Source organism: Loxodonta africana, chromosome 11 (genome assembly GCF_030014295.1).
Source record: "Loxodonta africana isolate mLoxAfr1 chromosome 11, mLoxAfr1.hap2, whole genome shotgun sequence".
NCBI lineage: Eukaryota > Metazoa > Chordata > Mammalia > Proboscidea > Elephantidae > Loxodonta > Loxodonta africana.
In genome coordinates, this window is record NC_087352.1 from 45341450 (window position 1) to 45362448 (window position 20999).

General features: G+C 36.3%; 1 protein-coding gene across 6 annotated transcripts in view; it reads right to left on the bottom strand.

Annotated features, from left to right (window-relative positions):
* The window catches only part of RELCH (RAB11 binding and LisH domain, coiled-coil and HEAT repeat containing), a 144866-nt gene that overhangs the window by 17219 nt on the left and 106648 nt on the right, over positions 1 to 20999 (bottom strand). For 2 of the 6 annotated variants that reach the window (XM_064294436.1, XM_064294434.1), the window contains 6 exons: positions 19281 to 19360; positions 13948 to 14054; positions 12069 to 12168; positions 5305 to 5387; positions 5023 to 5086; positions 3409 to 3547 (listed from right to left, as the gene is read on the bottom strand). In XM_064294436.1, coding sequence (XP_064150506.1) covers positions 3409 to 3547; positions 5023 to 5086; positions 5305 to 5387; positions 12069 to 12168; positions 13948 to 14054; positions 19281 to 19360 — 573 coding nt within the window. Of the gene's footprint in view, positions 1 to 3408; positions 3548 to 5022; positions 5087 to 5304; positions 5388 to 5897; positions 5981 to 12068; positions 12169 to 13947; positions 14055 to 19280; positions 19361 to 20999 lie in introns of those variants that run through there. The other 4 variants (XM_064294437.1, XM_064294435.1, XR_010323439.1 and 1 more) reach the window with 3 other exon arrangements.

Consider the following 20999-nt stretch of genomic DNA (forward strand, 5'->3'; position numbering starts at 1 on the left):
TCTTTTTGTATATGGGCTTAAACCTGAAATAAGGAACTCAGAAGAAAACTAATCTGAAATAGAATATTGCCAGTTCAGGCAATCTTCAATGTATGACTGAACATTTTCAGAGAGTCTTACAAAGTAAAAAAGTTGAAAATGAGAAACAACTGAATAGTGTTCCAGATAAAACAACTGACTCCTGAAATAAAAACAAGTCTACAAGGTAATCCAGTGACTAAAGGAAAGGGGAAAGGCCACAAAGAGAACCAATGTCCCCCATTGGGTAAGAAATAGAACAAATATTCAAAATCTGTCTAATGATGCCACTTAAGCAATTCTCTGTCCTTCCTCTAAACTCCCAAATGGAACTATCTACAAATATGGATGGATAACTTTCAACATTCTTTTTGTTGTTGAGAATATACACAGAACATACACCAATTCAACAGTTTCTACATGTATAATTCAGTGATATTGATTCCACTCTTCCAGATGTGCAGCCATTTTCATCCTCCTTTTCTGAGTTGTTCTTCCTCCACTAACATAAACTCACTGCCCCCTAAGGTTCCTTTCTAATCTTATGAGTTGCTGTTGTCAATTTGATCCCATATAAATAGTTCTTAACAGAGCATAATGCTCAAGGCAAAGATTTTTTACTAGTTAAGCAAAACTATTGTTTGGTTTTAAGATGACTTCATGGGATATTTTTGGTTTAAGGTTTAAAGATTATCTCAGGGCAACAGCTTTGGGCATTCATTTAGGGTCCATAGTTCCAGAAAGTCTGGATTCCATGATAATTTGAAATTCTGTTCTACATTTCCCCCCTTTTGATTAGGATTCTTGTATAGAATTTTTGATCAAAATGTTCATTAATGTTAGCCAGGTACCATCCTGTTCTTCTGGTCTCATGGCTAAAGGAGGCGCTTGTTCATGAAGTCAATTAGCCACACGTTCTACTTCCTCCTCCCATTCCTCACTTTCTTTCTTTCTCTGTTGGTCCACATGAACAGAGACCAACTGTTGTAACTGGATGGCCATTTGCAAGCTTTTAAAGCACCAGGCACTATGCAACAAAGTAGGAGGTAGAACAGAAGCACTAAACATGTTATTAGGCCAATTAACTGGGATGTTTCATGAAACCATGACCCTAAACCTCCAAACCAAGGAACCAAATCCCACGAAGTGTTTGGTTCAACATTCTTTTTGATCCAGGTTGTATTTTATTCACCACTAATCTAACTACAATAGGACACTATATTCATCGGAGTAAAGCTTTAAAGTAAAAGGGAAGCCACTTCACTGGGTAAAAAAAAAATAATGAAACCTGTTGCTGTCGAGTGGGTATCAAGCACAAAAGAAAAAAAAGTGTAATTTTATCTTAATAAAAAAGCCTAGTTGTGCCAGATGTAAAAGATTCTATAAGACATATTTGTATGCATACAGAAAGTTGTAGAAGGCTTGAGGAAACATGGCTTACTAGAACTACTCAAGCAGTAGGAATTTCTACCCTAAATCTTTTCCCAAGCAACCTGTAACTGTTATTTTGGGACCCTTATGAGAAGAATATTCCTTTCTTCTTCGTGATGCAACTCCAACAAATTTAACAGGTAGGCGTCTACTCTGTAAATCAAACTGTCAAATAAAATGTCAAAATAGAAAAATTATTTTTGGAAGTTTTTGAAAATCCTAGATAGACACATTAAAATAGCTATACTATATATGATTTGAGAAATAACTATGGACTCAGAATTCCTAAGAGCAAAAGACTCCATAGATATAATAAAATAATTTGAGCAGAGCCTGTAACAATCCAGACTGAATCTTCCCAGATTACCATAATATATGTACATGAAAAGGTTAGATCATGCCTTCGAGAGGTATTAACTCAACTAAAACCTAAAACCAAAAGCACTGCCGATAAGTCAATTGAGACTCATACCGACCCTGTAAGGTTTCCAAGGCTGTAAATCTTTACAGAAGCAAAGGGCCACATCTTTCTCCTGTGGAGCAGCTCATAGGTTCAAACCGCCCACCTTATGTTTAGAAGCTGAGCGTTTCAAGCACTGCGCCACCAGGGTTCCTTATTAACAACACGGTGTATACCAAAGACCCATTGCCTATTTAGCCTATCGCTTGATCCAGAAGCCAAGTCTTATTCTCCTTGCCTCAGAGCAATTACAGCCTCAACAAAGTTAATTAAAGCACCTTCAGAGCTTATCCTGTGAATATCTGTAAATCTGGTATTACACACACCATGTGGCACTATCCCTACTGCTAACTAAAACACCAAACACCTTTCTCCTGGTGCTAATTACAGATATTGTTATTTTCTCCTTCTCATTTTACCAACACTCCTTACCCAATGAAAAAGAATTTCATGATTGTTTCTGTAGTTCAATAAACACCGCACCACTAGGGTTCCAAAAGAAATATTACAGAAATGAAAGAATATGCTTTAGAAGATCACCACACAGATCATTTAGCTGCAAATTAAAATACAAAGTGGTGTAAAAAAAGCTGAATGGCATGCTAAGTGGAAAAAATGCATCTTTCTCATAAGAACATGTCTAGAAAAATAAAAATTTCTTTATAAATAAGAATTAGATAATATAATCTAAATATAATGCAGCACAGTATTCTGCAAATTAATAGATATTAAGAAAGTGTTTCCAAAAATGACTTGAAATTGTGTTTATAAGTTTCTTTTCATTATATCTTACAGTATGTTTTGTTGTTGTTGTTGTTAGGTGTCGTCGAGTTGGTTCCGATTCATAGCAACCCTACGTACAAGAGAATGAAACCCTGCCTCATCCCGGGCCATGCTCACAATCATTATTATGCTTGAGCCCATTGTTGCAGCTACTGTGTCAATCCATCTTGTTGAGGGTCTTCCCCTTTTTGGCTGACCCTCTACTTTACCACGCTTGATGTACTTCTCCAGGGACTGGTACCTCCTGCTAACGTGTATAAAGTATGTGAAATATAGTCTCGCCATCCTTGCTTCTAAGGAGACTTCTGGCTGTCCTTCTTCCAAGACAGATTTGTTCATTCGTTCAGTGTACAGAATAAACCAAAAAAGCCAAACTCATTGCCGTCCAGTCAATTCTGACTCATAGCAACCCTAAAGAACAGAGCAGAATTGCCCCATAGGGCTTCCAAGGAGCAGCTGGTGGATTCGAACTGCTGACCTTTTGGTTAGCAGCCAAACGCTTAACCACTGTACCAGCAGGGCCCCATATATAAGAAACAATATTATTCATCTACTGATAATATTGACCAATTCACAATAACCAACTTGTTTAATTTTTAGCTTTCCATATACAAATGGTAAAATGCAGCAAGGCTTTAACATCTGACAAATACTCAAAGAAGTTTCTTGCTTGGATCTTACAATTCAGGAAAAAAAGATAGAAAAAAGCAACTTACACTCATCTCGGAACCTGGGTTCAGCATTAGGCCCAACTCTACCAAATGTTTTTATGATCTCTGTATGCAAAGAATGCTGGTCTTGATACTGAGGATCTTCCAGGAAAGAAGCCAGCTGCATTTTCACTCTTTCCAGCAACTTAAAATTGGATAATATACAGTCATTTTTTAAAATATTAAAAATGAGTACAGTTGTTAAAGAGAAAGATACACATTAAACATGGCTTGCAGTAGAGGATTCAAATGATTTGTATCAATATGATATTAAAAATTTAGAATTAAGTAATTATTTGGTTTTCTGGCTCAGAAAAGCTTTTACATCTTTGTGTATGCTTGTTAATTCTTAAGGTTTTTTGTGCTTTTTTTGACAGGGGTTTAGAAAATATAAATATTCTCTAACAAACCGTAAAAACAAAAGAAAAAGTTTCACAATATTTAGGGAAAAGGAGATAAGTTTATGATGATTTCGTAATTATAATTCTTAAAGCACAGTGTAAGTTACCCGATTATTCACCTTCTGAAAACAATGAGTCATTAATGACTTATATCTTACTCACATTTCCCTAAAAGACATTTTTATTTTAGGATTTAAGAACATGTTGAAATTCTGCCAAGACAGCAAGCTTTGCAGAATGTTGTACTTTTATGTTGCTTCACCAGCGAAATATTTAAGTGAAAAAATGGAAAACAATTTCTTTCTATAACTAAGTTGTTTAATTTTTGTATTAATTAATTTTACTTTCTGTGTTGTAAAAATCTATATGACAAAGGAACTTTATAAAATAGTTTTTCCTTTTTGTAAAGACAAATGTCTATTATTAAACAGGAAACTTGATTTATTTGATGAAGTGACTAGGTAATGTATATACAAAAATTTATTTCTAATCTACAGGATTTTTCATTTGTATAAGGACAGGTGTAATTTGATAACAAAGAATAAAATTCTACATTAATTTTGCGAAGTGTCTTGTAGTTAATGTTGCTGACAGAACTTAAGAAACATGAAATAAAATCAGTTTCAGGACCAAAATCTGATCTTAGGGAGAAAGAACTTGGTGATCCCCTGAAGCCAAGAGCAGAGGGTTTTTCACAGTGATGTACACTAGATGACTTTTAGAGCTTGATATGAAAGACGACACAGTTAACATTCCATTTGTGAAACTGAGATAGGTTTTGTGTCTTTACTCCATGAAAACTGGCTATCAGGAATTTATGTATTTTTTTTTTTTCTTTACTCCATGAAAACTGGCTATCAGGAATTTATGTATACTCGCCCAAAAATCTCCTGGAGAATAGAGAGGGCTTTTGAACTAGATCCAGTTTGAAGAATGAATTAGAACTGCAATGTCCAGCTGGGCTTAAAATAGAACATCTGAGGGTTAGCCTACAGTTAATTTTCTAATTGAGAAGAAAGACTAGAGATTTCCTAAGGATATGGAACACTTTGGTCAGGCTATCATGTTTTCAAATATTGAGATTCTCCTCTGGCTCGTAACTAAGAAATAAAATGAAAGACATGATGCCTGCCCCCTCCTTCCCCCAATACTTATATGGCAATGTATCATCATTGCCTTGGCAGTAGACAGACATAAATAAATTTCAATTATTTCCTACCTCTCTTTGAATAACTGTTTCCATAATAGTGCCAAAGGCCGGAATTGTAGCAATCCTGACAGAGCTGTTTGAATAAAAAAATAAAGAAACTGAAACTTTCTTTGAGATGAAAAGTGAGTATTATTAAAATGTGTATCAAAGTAAGTATAAGGTAAATATACTGTATTAGTCTCTAGCAATGACAAAATTTTAAAAAATAAAAAAAAAAAATAAAAAACAGACCAAGAAGAATGCTCAAAAAGACAGACAGGATAACTTAAGGTCGCAGTCTGTGAAACTCACAATTCTGGATCACTGGACAAGGTAACAAGGGCCGGAGCAACCCGCTTGTCAACTAACGCTTCACTCATGCCTCGAAGAGTCAGCTGCAAACCAGTCAACATGCAATAAAAAATGGTTTGGTAAACTGGAATGAGAACTGTGTTAGCTGTGACTGAGGATGGGCAGGCAGACTCACTGGCCTTCCTTGGTTTAGTCACCCACATGAGACATTAAAATGTTAAGCCTCTGGTTCATGCCACTACACTTACTGGTACAACCTGTTAGTGAGATTAGCAGAGCATCCCTTCTTGGCTTGAAAGAAACAGACCATCAGCATGTTTTAGGTTCTGGAAGTGTTTATTGAAGTCTAATATTATACCAATTTTTTTTTCTTCAATAATGGTCTCCAAATTACACTTACTGTGAGTTTTGAGTTTAGAAAAAGATATATGAATACTAACGTGATTGGTTTTAAAATCAATGTGATTAGTTTTAAAATCAAGTAATCCAGTATTACTATTTTTAAGAATTTTGAATTTAAAAGCTGATGGTTATTTCTTGACAGACAAATTTTGAAAGGGATGCTGAACGTAAAAGGCAGGTATGGCACTTACATTTCAGGGTCACTGGAGAGAGTAATGAGAGCAGGAACAACCCTCTGAGCTACCAGAGTCTCATTCACCCCCTTCACCAACAGCTGATTGGTCAGCGCAGGGGGGGATTCACAGGTGATGCACGGAAAGAGCAGACATAGTGCCATGGGAAGAAGAGAGGCACAACCAAGAGAAAGAGAGAAAACACAAAAGCAAAACCAAAATTAGAAGCTAAGCAAGTATTGCTACTAGAGTGCTTTATAAAGGCAGAGAATGCTTAGGAGGAAAATAAAGCTTATACAGTCTAGCAGTCTACAAAAACAGAGTTTGCCACCAATTCAATGGCAGTTTGTCCTTTTGGTCATTGTCTACATGATTTCCACATTCAATTAAAATGTAATTTAAAAGAAGGTATTGAAAGTAGAACTACCCCATAGTTTCCAAGGAGCGCCTGGTGTGTTCGAATGCTGACCTTTGGGTTAGCAGATATAGCTCTTAACCACTACACCACCAAGGTTTCCATTATTTTCTAAAAAGGCTAAAAAGAAGACACCTATTGGGTTCTATGGTTAAAATTCTCAAAGTAAATTTAGTGTGATTTTATTATGACCAACAAGGTACAAACTGGACTGTTTTATAAACAAACTCAAATGGCTAGCAGCTGCCACAAAACTGCCTATGATGTGCCATAGTAAGTAAATTTATATTATACATAGGAAAATTCCCAATCTTTTAAAGCACATAGTTTTCTTTTTTGAGGATCAGAGATACAATGAAGCCTAGTGGAAAATATTACACTTGGAAATCAAATCTGGGTTCAGGTCCCAGCTCTCCACTTTTTAGCCATGTGGCCTTAGGTATATTACATAATCTCTCTTGAGGCTCTGTTTCCTCATCTGAAAATGGTGATAGTATCATCTACCCTAAAGGTCTGTTGTACTATTAACTTGCAGCTAATATTGTGTCTGACAAAGACCAGGCACTCAAGAAATGATGTTGTACGCTGTTGAGTCGATTTCAACTCATAGCCACCCTAAACGATGGAGTAGAATTGTCTCCCACAGGGTTTCCCAGGCTGTAGAGCCGCTGTTGGGTTCGAATCCCCGACCTTTCCGTTAGTAGCCAAGTGCTTAACCATTCTGCCACCAGGGCCACTCAAAAAATGATAGTTTTATTCTTAATATGACTACCCCAAGAGTGTAAGATTTGTGATACATTTGGGAAAAGACATTATTTAACATTTAAGTTTTTGACTGGACCATACAGTTAACATTTTATGCATAGTTCTTTGTTTTACATTTCTCTAAAAGCACAAATACACTTTAAAATTAATACAATGAATATAATTTAGATTTTTCTCTATAATCCACTCATAAAAATAATTCATTCAGCAATCGACCCTACGTTGCAAGAGAGTTTTAAACAACATGCCTTTGTTTTTAACAAATATTAGTGAATTTTATGAGTTATACAGAAGAGCAAACCCCTCCCTAATCCTACAGTCTCAATTTTAAAACATAAGCATGAATTAATCTTAAACACTAATCAAACTGTTCACCTTGTAATGCAACTAGTCCTCACAGGAGATCTAAGATGCCATGGAATTTTTACTACAAAAACCCATACTGTGCGCATGTTAAGACATTCTGCCTACATGACATAACCAGAAAGAACATAGCTCACTTTATTTGTAAGTGTCCTAATTTTGCAATGAAGTCTTGGTGATGAAATGTTTAAGTGCTTGGCTGCTAACTGAAAGGAACGCAGTTCGAACCTATTCAGCGGCTCTGATCTGCTTCTGTAGAGATTACAGCCTCCAGGAAACCCTACGCGGCAGTTCTGCTATGTCACATGGGGTAGCTATGAGTGGGAATCAACTCGACGGCACCCAACAGCAATAACAATTTTACAATAATAGGTTACCATTTAACAACTCACTTTGGAATCCACTTCGATACTCTGAAATAATTTTTATAAAGGACCAAATATAACTAAGCAGGAATGATATGACAAGAGATCTTTTGCTATTACCTTAAACATTACAGATGTCAGGAAAAAAAGAGGACAAGGAGGTTCAAATATATTGTTAAAAGTAGTTGAACATGTTGTTCTTTATTAATAGCCTAGATTAAAAAAAAAAAAAACTCACTTTCTTCTGTGTATATCACTTTATGAATAAGACAGCTTAAATTTGAGTCAGTCAAGTATATCTTGAAATGTCTGCCACTCTGCTCAGGCTAAAAGAATTAACCAAAAAAACAAAAAACACCAGAATAATCTAGGAGAAAAGCTAATTTTTCATTGTTCTGGGGTTTCTAAGCTCAGTTCCTTTAGTAAGTTGGCAAAAAACTAAGAGATTTAAAAGCTATCAATTATCACATACCTACTAGTTTCTAAACACTTTACATGAAATGTATCATTTGATCTTTACAGCCTGATGAGGTAAGTACAATTATTATCAATATTTTGACAGATGAAGAAAAATTGAATCTCAGAGAAGTCAAGTAACTTGGCTAGGGTTTTACAGTTAACAAGCAGTAGAGTGAAGACACAGACTCAGTCAAGTCCAGGCTTTTTTGAGATGTGGTCTAATGTTATATGCTCTATTTCCTCATGGTTGACATAAGAAAAAGTATGTGAAGCTCTTCTCTGCATCTTTTGCAGAAATTCATTATGTTACACAAGGAGTCAAATGATAATGTCCCCATATAAATTAATTCCCATCATTAATTTGCTACTTCAAAAAATACTATATTGCCTTTTATTTATCAATGACAATAATATGACTGATTGAGTTTCTCCTTTATGTTCTGCTATTTGAAAATTCAGAGTTAAATTACATGTTCAATTTCAGGAACTCTCTCTTATTAGCTTCCTGGCATATCTATTTCTTACTTTCTTCTTTATTTATTCTTATTTCTTTAATTTATTTTTTATTTTTGTACTTTTCCACATTATTTTAACTGCCTTGGTTTATATTTTTGGTTTATGATTTTATTCTGAATGAACTAATCTTTTGGGAAGCAGGCATAATTCTAAAGTGTCAATATCAAAAGAAATGTTATGAACCATATTTATTCTTGCAATACAATTTTGGCTATAATAAAGATCACTGACAAAAAAGTAACTTTAATTTCTCCTACTAATCCCTTTTACTGACACATGCTCTGTGAAATTTTTTTTGTCATAAATTAGAAAAAACATTGAAATAAGTCTCTTGAATTTCACTCAGAAGTTTGTGTTCAATCTGAGAGAACACTGAAAACTGTTTAAGCATAGGCATAGTTTCTACACCAGCACTGTTTTTTTTTCACTGACAGCAAATATAGAAACCAAAATCAATCTAAAGCCACATACAGGAAGTAAGGCAAAAAAAATAAACAGCAGAAAGGAAGAATCCTTCATCGTATTTATTTAAATCATTCTTTCATATAGTATGCTTCACTAATTTGCACATGCATTTCAGAAATAAAAGGCTGAAGTGAAAGAAATAGTTTTTATGGTCTTAGAATAAAATCCTATGAAGAGACTATATTACAGAAACAGTTCTTCATTTAAAAGGATGCCTTTTTTCTTTTTTCGGGGGGTGGACCAGAGAAAGATCTTTTTCTTTTCCTTATGGTAATACTCCTTTTCCAGCATAATGAATAAATAAAAATTGTTTATACCCAGAAGGAACTTGTACTAGACATCAGTTTTTAAATTTGGCCTTCACCTTGAGAGAGAAGACTTGATTTATAGTTTTTTTTTTTTAATAAAATATGTATAGTAACTAAGGGAATAACATGGAGAGGATTTTCCTCTTCTTGATAACAATGGAAGTTTCTTTAGAGTCCATGAACCTATTTTATATATTTAGAAGTTTCAGAAGGAATAAATTTTAAATATTCAAAAGAGGACATGGAACGAGGGATATAATTGCTGATATCGGATATATCCTGGCTGAAAGCAGAGAATTCCAGAAATATGTTTACCTGTGCTTCATTGACTATGCAAAGGCATTTGACTGTGTGGATCATAACAAATTATGGATAACCCTGCAAAGAACACTTAGTTGTGCTCATGAGGAACCTGTACATAGACCAAGAGGCAGTTGTTGCAACACAACAAGGGGATACTGTGTGGTTTAAAATCAGGAAAGGTGTGTGTCAGGGCTGTACACTTTTACCATGTTTATTCAATCTGTGTGCTAAGCAAATAATCTGAGAAATTGGACTATATGAAGAACAGAGCATCAGGATTGGGGGAAGACTCATTAATTAACCTGCGTTATGCAGATGACACAACGTTGCTTGCTGAAAGTGAAGGGGACTTGAAGCATTTACTGATGAAGATCAAAGGCCACAGCCTTCAGTATGGATTGCACCTCAACAGAAAGAAAACAAAAATCCTCACAACTGGACCAATGAGCAACATCGTGATAAATGGAGAAAAGACTGAAGTTGTCAAGGATTTCATTTTACTCAGATCCACAATCAACATCCATAGAAGCAGCAGTCAAGAAACAAAACGATGCACTGCATTGGGCAAATGTGCTGCAAAGGACCTCTTTAAAGTGTTAAAAAGCAAAGATGTCACTTTAAGGACTAAGGTGCATCTGACCCAAGCCATGGTGTTTTTAACTGCCTCACATTTATGCAAAAGCTAGGTGGAATAAGGAAGATCAAGGGAGAATTGTCACCTTTGAGTTATGGGTGTTGGCGAAGAATGTCGACTGCCAAAAAAACAAACAAATCTGTCTCGGAAGAAGTACAGCCAGAATGCTCCTTAGAAGTGAGGATGGCGAGACTTCACCTCACATACTTTCAACATGTTATCAGAAGGACATCATGTTCGGTGAAGCGGAGGGTCAGCGAAGGAGAGGTAGGCCCTCAACATGATGGACTGACAAAGTGGCTGCAACAATGGGCTCAAGCATAACAACAATTGTGAGGATGATGCAGGACCGGAAAGTGTTTTGTTCTGTCACACATAGGATTGCTATGAGTTGGGACCAACCTGACAGCAACTGACAACAATAACCCATCCTTCTGATTGCAATTTATTTTAACCTGTAGAGAAATTCTGAAATTCAGGAAAAAACTGAATTACCTAATTCTTCTTATGGAAAAAATGTTTTAAGGTATTTTAAGAATTACATGCATATAATGGACAGTTTTGGTCTGGGTAAGTATATGCTCCCTATTCTATTCTTTTGTGAAGTAACAGCATGGATGAAAAGAGTCCCCAGTATTGATAAGAATAGCTAACATTTATTAAGCTCTAATTATGTGCCAGATACTGTTTAAAGGGCTTTACAAATATTAATTATTTTAATACTAACGAAAGTCCTTTGTGATGAGTACTTATTATTATCATCTTCATTTTGTAGATAAGGAAACTAAGTCACGAAGAAGTTAGAACTTACCCAAGTAATTTATAAAGGTACTAAGTGGTAGTGATGGAAACTGAACCCGGGCAGTTTGGCTCTAGGGTATGACTCAACAACAAGAAATGCTCTAACCCAATTTACTGCTCAAATAAAAGTTCAAAAAATATGCATATATAAAAAGTACACTAGGCTAAGATATAATTTCCTATATGATGGGTACAAAAGATATGTATTTTCATATGTTTCTTGGATAAGTGGCAAATTAAGAACATTTATGTAAATTTGATACAAACAGTCTCCTCTTTCTTACAAGGCTATGGGCAGTTAATGTAGAGGGGTATTATTCCAGATATAGGTGAGGGAACAGTAAAGTAGGTAGTATAAGTCAATAAAATATTTTTGTAATTACAATAATTGCTTTTTAAATACTACTCATGAATCCAATTAAATTGTATGACTTGAAAGATAACCTATATTGTTTTAGTTTATTAGCTATATACCTCAGTAAACAGAAAAGTATAGTCACAGAGGTTTACATAAGATGAAAATTAAAATAAGAATTAAAGAGAATTTGAGAAATGGAAATGATAATAGAATAACAGTCAGGAATCAATAAGGCTAGAAAGCATTCTTAAATATGTAAAAGCTAAATCACTGAATTTCTGCCCCATCACACAGTACACAACTAGATACTGCTCAATGCCATAAAATATACATCAACATAAAATGGTACATAAGGTGCTTTTTTAAAAAACATTCCCTCCCCCTCTTCCAAAGAAAATCATTATAATCTGGATTAACAGAAGTATTTGTTTACATACCTCAAACATTCTAGCAGCAGTACACCTCACAAGTGCTGAAGTATGGACAACACCATACCACAAAACCGTTAACAGTAACTCATGGTAGGCAGGATTTGCACTGGAAGGAAAAAAAATCGATGTTAAAAATCAGAGCTACAAATATCTTAGTGGTGTGCTGAAAAATACTATGATTTTTATAATGATTATTAATGATAAAAATATTGATAAATACATGGAATTGCTCTGTGTGGCTTAATAGGTCAAATATAAGATTCTTTTAAAAAGCAAGTCATTTTGTAAAGCCACAAACATATTCAGCATATTAAGAAATTACACTTTTAGAAGGGTAAGTCAGTATGCAACACTGGGGAAGCCAGCACAACCTGTCCAAGGCAAGGTCATAGATGCTCCATAGGCACATCCAAGCTCCCTGAGGGACCAAATTGCTGGGCTGAGGGCTGTGGGGACCACGGTCTCCGGGAGCATCTAGCTCAAATGGCATGACATAGTTTATAAAGAAAATGTTCTATATTTCACTTTGGTGAGTAGTGTCTGGGGTCTTAAAAGCCTGTGAGCGGCCATCTAAGATACTCCATTGGTCTCACCCCTTCAGCAGCAAGGGAGAATAAAGAAAACTAAAGATACAAGGGAAAGATTAGTCCAAAGGACTAATGGACCATATCTACCACGGCTTCTACCAGATTTGAGTCCAGCACAACTAGATGGGACCCGTCTACCACCACTGACTGCTCTGACAGGGATCACAATAGAGAGAGGGTCCTGGACAGAGCTAGAGAAAATGTAGAACAAAATTTTAACTCATGAAAAAAGACCAGACTTACTGGTCTGACAGAGACTGGAGAAACCCTGAGAGTATGGCCCCCGGACACCCTTTTAGCTCAGTAATGAAGTTACTCCAGAGGTTTACCTTTTAGCCAAAGATCAGACAGGCCCATAAAAGAAAACAAGGCTAAAGGGGCACACCAGCCCAGGGGCAAGGACTAGAAGGCAAAAGGGGACAGGAAAGCTGGTAATAGGGAACCCAAGGTCAAGAAGGGAGAGTGTTGACATGTTGTGGGGTTGTTAACCAATGTCATAAAATAATACGTGTACTGTTTCATGAGAAATTAGTTTGCTCTGTAAACCTTCATCTGAAGTACAATAAAATTTTTTTTTAAAAATTGCACTTTTAGTTTCTCTAAGCCTTTACAATCATGATAGAAATTTCAACCGTAGTAGCATAAAAGTTAAAACCATAAAAAAAGAAAGAAAAACAAAATTCTTCGATGAGAAAAAGGGAAGAGCACTGGACTAAGAGGCAGATGGGTAAGTTACAACCTCTATGGGCCTTAGTTTCTGCATCTATACAAAGCAATACATGTCCTATTTATGTCATATGGTTGTTGTAAGATCAAATAAAATCAACTCGAATCATCTACATGGACGGGTCTGTTGGCTGTGAAGCCTACTGAAATGTCAGATGGCATTATTAATAAATGCATGGGCCTGCTTTCAGTAAAGATGGAAATAAAAACTATTTTAGCAGCCAGATAATGCAATTATGAGCAGGACTAAGCAAATTAAAGAAGAAAAAGGAGTCCAATGAGCTGGCTTTCACCTTGGGGCTCCTATTTCAGTTCTGGGAAACTAAATTTTCTTCAAATTTATACTTGGTTTTATTTCTCCCAATAAGTCAAAGAAAACATGTCTGTACCCTTTCCCCTACTTTTTAATTACAATGTATTGATACAAATAAGCAAAATCAAAACCATCTTAAGTCTTAAAACGTAGAGATTTGGTGTATATGTCAATCCTTCTAGACTTAAAATATGTACTCTATAATTCCAGTTTATAAACTTCATATGTCTTTTACAAAACTATAAGCTGTTATTTTTACCCCAGTTCCACAAAAGAAGCCTTCAGGCTATCAAGAGGAGCATGAGATAATGAAAGCAGAGTCATTACATCTTCTAAGAATCCAACTAACAGTTTTCGATCTTCTTCCTACAAAGCAAAAAGACTGACAATGAATTTCCAAGCAATCAGGGAGAACTAAAAACCATAATTATCTATAATTACAAAATATTACCAATTAAGGGGAAAGTATCCTAGTTCGGAAGCTATTTTAATTAAAGATATTTACTAAGCGGGGTACTAAGCATATCGATGGTCAGGCTTGGAAGATGACAAAGTGTATCTCGATTCTTTGATTTAGATCTGCATTATCCCATGCGATAGCCACTAGCCACATGTAGCTATTTAAATTTAAATAAAATTACGTTATAAAAATTCCAGTTACTTAGTCTCACTGGCTAAAATTCAAGTGCTTAATAGCCACATGTAGCTAGTGGCTACCTTATTGGACAGCTCAGATATAAAAATTTCCATTAGCAAATAAAGTTTTATTGGAGAGTTCTGATTTAGTACATTTAAAAGTATATTCTCTTATCCAAATTTACTTACCCAATTTTCATTCCCATGAATTTTGGCCCTAAGTACCTAAATACAAACTGATAAAATAGTTTTCCTAATAGTAGAAAAAATGGTTTCCAAGAAATTATCTTGGCAATATCCTAGTGCTGAGAAGCTCTGCATGCTTGATGAAATAGACTACTGTGTCCTTAAAAGAAATTGTTGTCCCCTGTGATTTCTGAATCCTTCTTTGTAATCTTTATTTTCTAAACTTTCTTCAATGAACCATTATTACTTTCATAATCACAAAATTTTTACTTTCTTTTTATTCCACAGCAACCATTAAGACATATGCTAGAAAAAAGCAAGCCTGCTGAGTTAGGAGAGGTAAAAAATAATTTTATGTGTTAAATTAACCTGAGCCTATTAAGGTACCTGACATTCTATCATGAAATAAATATATAATACATGAAAGTCAAGTTTTTTCTCACTAGGGACGTAAGATGTCAACAATAAAAATCTTTTGAATGTATCAAAAAATGCATGAGACAGACTGGATTACCACCTACCATTTTTTTTTCTACATAGGTTAGTTTAGAATCAGGTAGAGATAAAAGACTGACAGAAGTAATTATCGGCATGAATAAAGGATGGATACAGCAATTGTAAAACATGAGTCTACTTAGTGAGAAGGCTTAGACACTGATAAACCAGCTTCATAGCCAAGTTGGAATAGAGATTTCATTCATCTTTAGTTGCCTACTATGTAGACAATGACAACATTCAAGAGCAAGTTTCAGAGTCTCTTCTGACATCCATTTTGGTCTTTTCTTTCTTTCCCATCTTTTTAATGACTTCTTGCTTTCTTCATATATGATGTCCTTCCACAACTCGTCTGGTCTTCGGTCATTAGTGTTCAGTGTGTCAAATCTATTCTTGAGATGGTCTCTGAATTCAGGTGGGATACACTCAAGGCCATACTTTGCGTCTTGTTGACTTGTTCTAGTTTTCTTCAGCTTCAACTTGCATATGAGTAATTGATGGTCTGTTCCGCAGCCAGCCCCTGGCCTAGTTCTGACTGATGACATCGAGCTTTTCCATTATCTCTTTCCACAGATGTAGTTGATTAATTCCTGTGTATTCCATCTGGTGAGGTCCACGTGTATGAAGAAGTTATTGCTCTTGCAAAATTCTATCATGCAATCTCTGGCACTGTGGCCATATTTTCCAACTTCCGATCTTTGTTGTTTCAAACTTTCACATTCCAATCATCAGTAATTATCAACGCATCCTGATTGCATGTTTGATGAACTTCAGACTGCAGAAGTTGGTAAAAATCTTCAATTTCTTCATCTTTGGCCTTGTGGGTTGGTGAATAAACTTGAATAATACTTGTATTAACTAGTCTTCCTTGTAGGTATATGGATATTATCTGAAAGCATTATACTTCAGGATAGATTTTGAAGAGCTGAACAGAAGATTTCAAAGGGTGGCTCAAGAATACAAAGTAAAGTGTTATAATGACATGTGCAAAAACCTGAAGATAGGAAATCAAAAGGGAAGAACACGCTCGGCATTTCTCAAGCTGAAAGAACTAAAGAAAAAATTCAAGCCTCGAGTTGTAATATTGAAGGATTCTATCAGGAAAAAAAAAATTGACGCAGGAAGCATCAAAAGAAGATGGAAGGAATACACAGAGTCACTACACCAAAAAGAATTGGTCGACGTTCAATCATTTCAGGAGGTAGCATATGATCAGGAACCAAAGGTACTGAAGGAAGAAGAAGTTCAAGCTGCATTGAATGCACTGTTGAAAAGCAAGGCTCCAGGAATTGACAGAATACTAGCTGAGATATTTCAACAAACACATGCAGCGCTTGTCTATGTCAAGGAATTTGGCAGACAACTACCTGGCCAACCGACTGGAAGAGATCTATATTTATGCCTATTCCCAAGAAAGGTGATCCCTCTGAATGTGGAAATTATCGAACGATATCATTAATATCACAAGCAAGTAAAATTCTGCTGAAAATAAAAGTGGCTACACCAGTATATCAACAGGGAACTGCCACAAATTCAAGCCAGGTTGAGAAGAGGTTGCGGAATCTGGGATATTGTTGCTGATGTCAGATGGATCCTGGCTGTAATTAGAGAATACCAGAAAGATGTTTACCCGTGTTTTATTGACTATGCAAAGGCATTCGACTGTGTGGATCATAACAAATTACAGATAACATTGAGAAGAATGGGAATTCCAGAACACTTAATTGTACATAGATCAAGAGGCAGTCGTTTGAACAGAACGAGGGGATACTGTGTGGTTTAAAGTCAGGAAAGGTGTGCATCAGGGCTATATCCTTTCACCATATTTATTCCATCTGTATGTTCAGCAAATAATCCATGAAGCTGGACTACATGAAGAACAGAGCATCAGGATTAGAGGAAGGCTCATTAACTACCTGCGTTATGCAGATGACATAACCTTGGTTGCTTAAAGTGAAAAGGACTTGAAGCACCTACTGATGAAGATCAAAAACTACGGCCTTCATTATGGATTACGCCTCAACATAAAGAAAACAAAAATCCTTACAATTGGACTAATAAGCAACATCATGATAAACGGAGAAAAGATTGAAGTTGTCAAGGATTTCATTTTACTCAGATCCACAATCAATATCCACGGAAGGCAGCAGTCAAGAAATCAAATGACATGTATTGCATTGGGCAAATCTGCTGCAAAGGACCTCTTTAAAGTGTTAAAAAGCAAAGATGTCACTTTAAGGACTAAAGTTTGCCTGACCCAAGCCATGGTGTTTTCAATCATCTCATATGCATGTGAAAGCTGGATGATGAATAAGGAAGACTGGAGAAGAATTGACGCCTTTAAATTGTGGTGTTGGCAAAGAATATTGTGGTACTGGCAAAGAATGTACAGTTGGACTGCCAAAAGAACAAACAAATCTGTCTTGGAAGAAGCACAGCCAGAATGCTCCTTAGAAGCAAGGATGGTGAGACTATGTCTCACATAGTTTGGACATGTTATCAGGAGGATCAGTCCCTGAGGAAGGACATCATGCTTCGTAAAGTACAGGGTCAGTGAAAAAAACGGAAGACCATCAACGAGATGGACTGACACAGTGGCTGCAACAATGCGCTCAAGCATAACAATGATTGTGAGGGTGGTGCAGGACCACGTAGTGTTTCGTTCTGTTGCACACTGGGTCACTATGAATCAGAACTAACTCAACAGCACCTAACAACAACAGTGTCCAGAACAATAAATTGCCTCCAGGCAATAAATTTCTGTTCTTATTCCAGTTGCCCGCAAGTCGATTCCAACTCATAGTGACCCCCCATGTGTTTCAGAGCAGAACTGCATTCCACGTGGTTTTCAATGGCTGTGACCTTTTGGAAGTAGATCACTTGGCCTTTCTTCTGAGGCATCTCTTGACAGACTCAAATCACCAATTTTTGGTTAGTAACCAAACGTTTAACCATCTGAGCCACTCAAAGACTCCTTTCCGTTCTTATAAGCCACTGATTTGTAGTGCTTTGTTATGGCATCCCTGGGAAATTAATACAAGGAAATTAATACAGTGGGGGAAAATTCAAGAAATCACTGAAGTACGAGTTCCTTCTTCATTCTCACATTTTAACTTCTAAAAATGCTTTATCCTGAGTCCATAGTTTCACCTTACTGGTGGGAATGCCTCACCCTTAAAAAGGATAATGTAATTTTTTTGGCGGTGGGGGGGGGGGTATCTAAAATGCCATGTGACTAAATCCAAGGAAAAGGTTTTATCACAAGTTCATATATTAACTGGAATTAATGTTTCTCAAAAATGTGCTGTAGTAATTTTAGAATGCCACAAGTCTTGTTATACATCCTGTGTGTTATTTACTTAAAACAATGTAAAGTGGAGTGTGGCAGTCTGTTACACAGGAGGCCACCAATGAACTACATCTTTTGATTAACACTCTTTCTTATTCCCTCCTCCCTTTGAATCTGGGGTGGGCCTGTGACTGGCTTTAACCAACAGAATGCAGTAGAAGTGATACTGTGTTAATTCCAGGCCTAAGGCTTGGCCTGGCAAATTCTGCTTTTGCACTCTTGGGAGCCCTAAGTCACGATATAATAAGTCTGGTTCTGCTCCTCAGGAGGCTATGTGGAGAGAGGGGCCCTGTGTCGCCACAGATAGTGAAGGCCAGCCATCCTACCTGAGCCCCCAGCTCACTGACCAGCTTAATGAAGCAACATCAGTAACCACTAGCACAACCAGCAGAAGAGATGCCTAGCTGAGCAAAGCCCAGATCACAGAATCATAACCAAACGAAATGGTTATAGTCAGCCATTATGTTTTAGGGTGGTTTATTATGCTGCAACAGTTAAAAAAGAAAAAAAAGTTAAAAAGTATTTGGCTAAAATAACGATAAAGTATAGTACTCTATAGCATTTTGTTTCACCCAACAAATTTACTATTTGTTATTTGTTAAAAACTCATCATGCACACAAACTCTGCTAAACAAATGCAATCTAACACTTCTAACAAAATATCAAAAAGCATATGATCTCTAAATTTATTCATCCAACTGAGATTTTAGGCAGGTTCTTACTATTCAAATATGTTCCCCGCTATAAATTATTTATTGGAAAAAAAACTATTTTTTTCCTTTAGGGGTAACATTTTCATTTACACACATTCAATATACATAAATGGTCTGTTTCTAAATAGAAAGATAAACATAGAATTTTATTTATAAATATAAATATAGAGGTATGTTTCTAAACAGAAAGATAAATAAGAATTTTTCCCTTACCTGAATATAACATGTAAGGACTCCTGTTGCATAAATGGGGACTGTGGCTTTAGTGAGGACTCCATTTCCTGCTGAGGAATCTAAAATCATTAAAATAATTTTAAAGATCTGAGTATGTAATTTTGAACACAAAGAAAAAAGTCATGATACAATTGTATTTAAAGTCACAACTGTTTACCAGGTTTACAAATAAATATTATTACTACTTTGGAAAATAATGTGATTAGAACACATTTCTACTGGTTGTAAAAACACAGCTTAATACTTCTTTTTTTTTTTTTTATTTTTATTGTGCTTTAAGTGAATGTTTACAAATCAAGTCAGTCTCTCATATAAAAATTTATACACACCTTGCTATATACCCCTAATTGCTCTCCCCCTAGTGAGAGAATACGCTCCCCTTCCCTCCACTCTCTCTTTTTGTGACCATTTGGCTAGCTTCTGACTCCCTCCACCCTCCCGTCTCCCCTCCAGACAGGATGTGCCAACATAGTCTCATATGTCTACTTGATCCAAGAAGCTCACTCTTCACCAGTATCATTTTCTATCCCATTGTCCAGTCTAATCCCTGTCTGAAGAGTTGGCTTTGGGAATGGTTCCTGTCTTGGGCTAACAGAAGGTCTGGGGACCATGACCACTGGGGTCTTTCTGGTCTCAGTCAGACCATTAAGTCTGGTCTTTTACGAGAATTTGGGGTCTGCATCCCACCACTCTCCTGCTCCCTCAGGGCTTCTCTGTTGCGTTCCCTGTCAGAGCAGTCATTGGTTGCAGCTGGACACCATTTAGTTCTTTGCTCTCAGGCTGATGTAGTCTCTGGTTTATGTGGCCCTTTCTGTCTCTTGGGCTCATAATTACCTTGTGTCTTTGGTGTTCTTCATTCTCCTTTGCTCCAGGTGGGTTGAGACCATTTAATGCATCTTAGGTGGCCATCTGCTAGAATTTAAGACCCCAGACGCCACTCTCCAAAGTGGGATGCAGAATGTTATCTTAATAGATTTTATTATGCCAATTGGCTTAGATGTCCCCTGAAACCATGGTCCCCAAACCCCCGCCACTGCTACGCTGGCATTTGAAGGGTTCAGCTTATTCAGGAGATTTCTTTGCTTTTGGTTTAGTCCAGTTGTGTTGACCTATCCTGTATTGTGTGTTGTCTTTCCCTTCACCTAATAGAGTTCTTCTCTACTACCTAATTAGTGAAAACCCCTCTCCCTCCCTCCCCCTTCTCATAACCATGAAGGAATATTTTCTTCTCTGTTTAAACTATTTCTTGAATTCTTATAATAGTGGTCTTATACAATATTTGTCCTTTTGCAACTGACTAATTTCACTCAGCATAATGATTCTTCCATGTTATGAAATGTTTCACGGATTCATCATTGTTCTTCATCGATGTTTAGTATTCCATTGTGTCAATATATCATAATTTATTTATTCATCCGTTGATGGGCACCTTGGTTGCTTCCATCTTTTTGCTATTGTAAACAGTGCTGCAATGAACATGGGTATGCATGTATCTGTTCGTGTAAAGGCTCTTATTTCTCTGGGATATATTTCAAGGAGTGGGCTTGCTGGATCGTATAGTAGTTTTATTTCTAGCTTTTTAAGGACGTGCCAAATCGATTTCCAAAGTTGTACCATTTTACATTCCTACCAGCAGTGTATAAGTGTTCCAGTCTCTTCACAACCTCTCTAACATTTACTATTTTGTGTTTTTTGGAC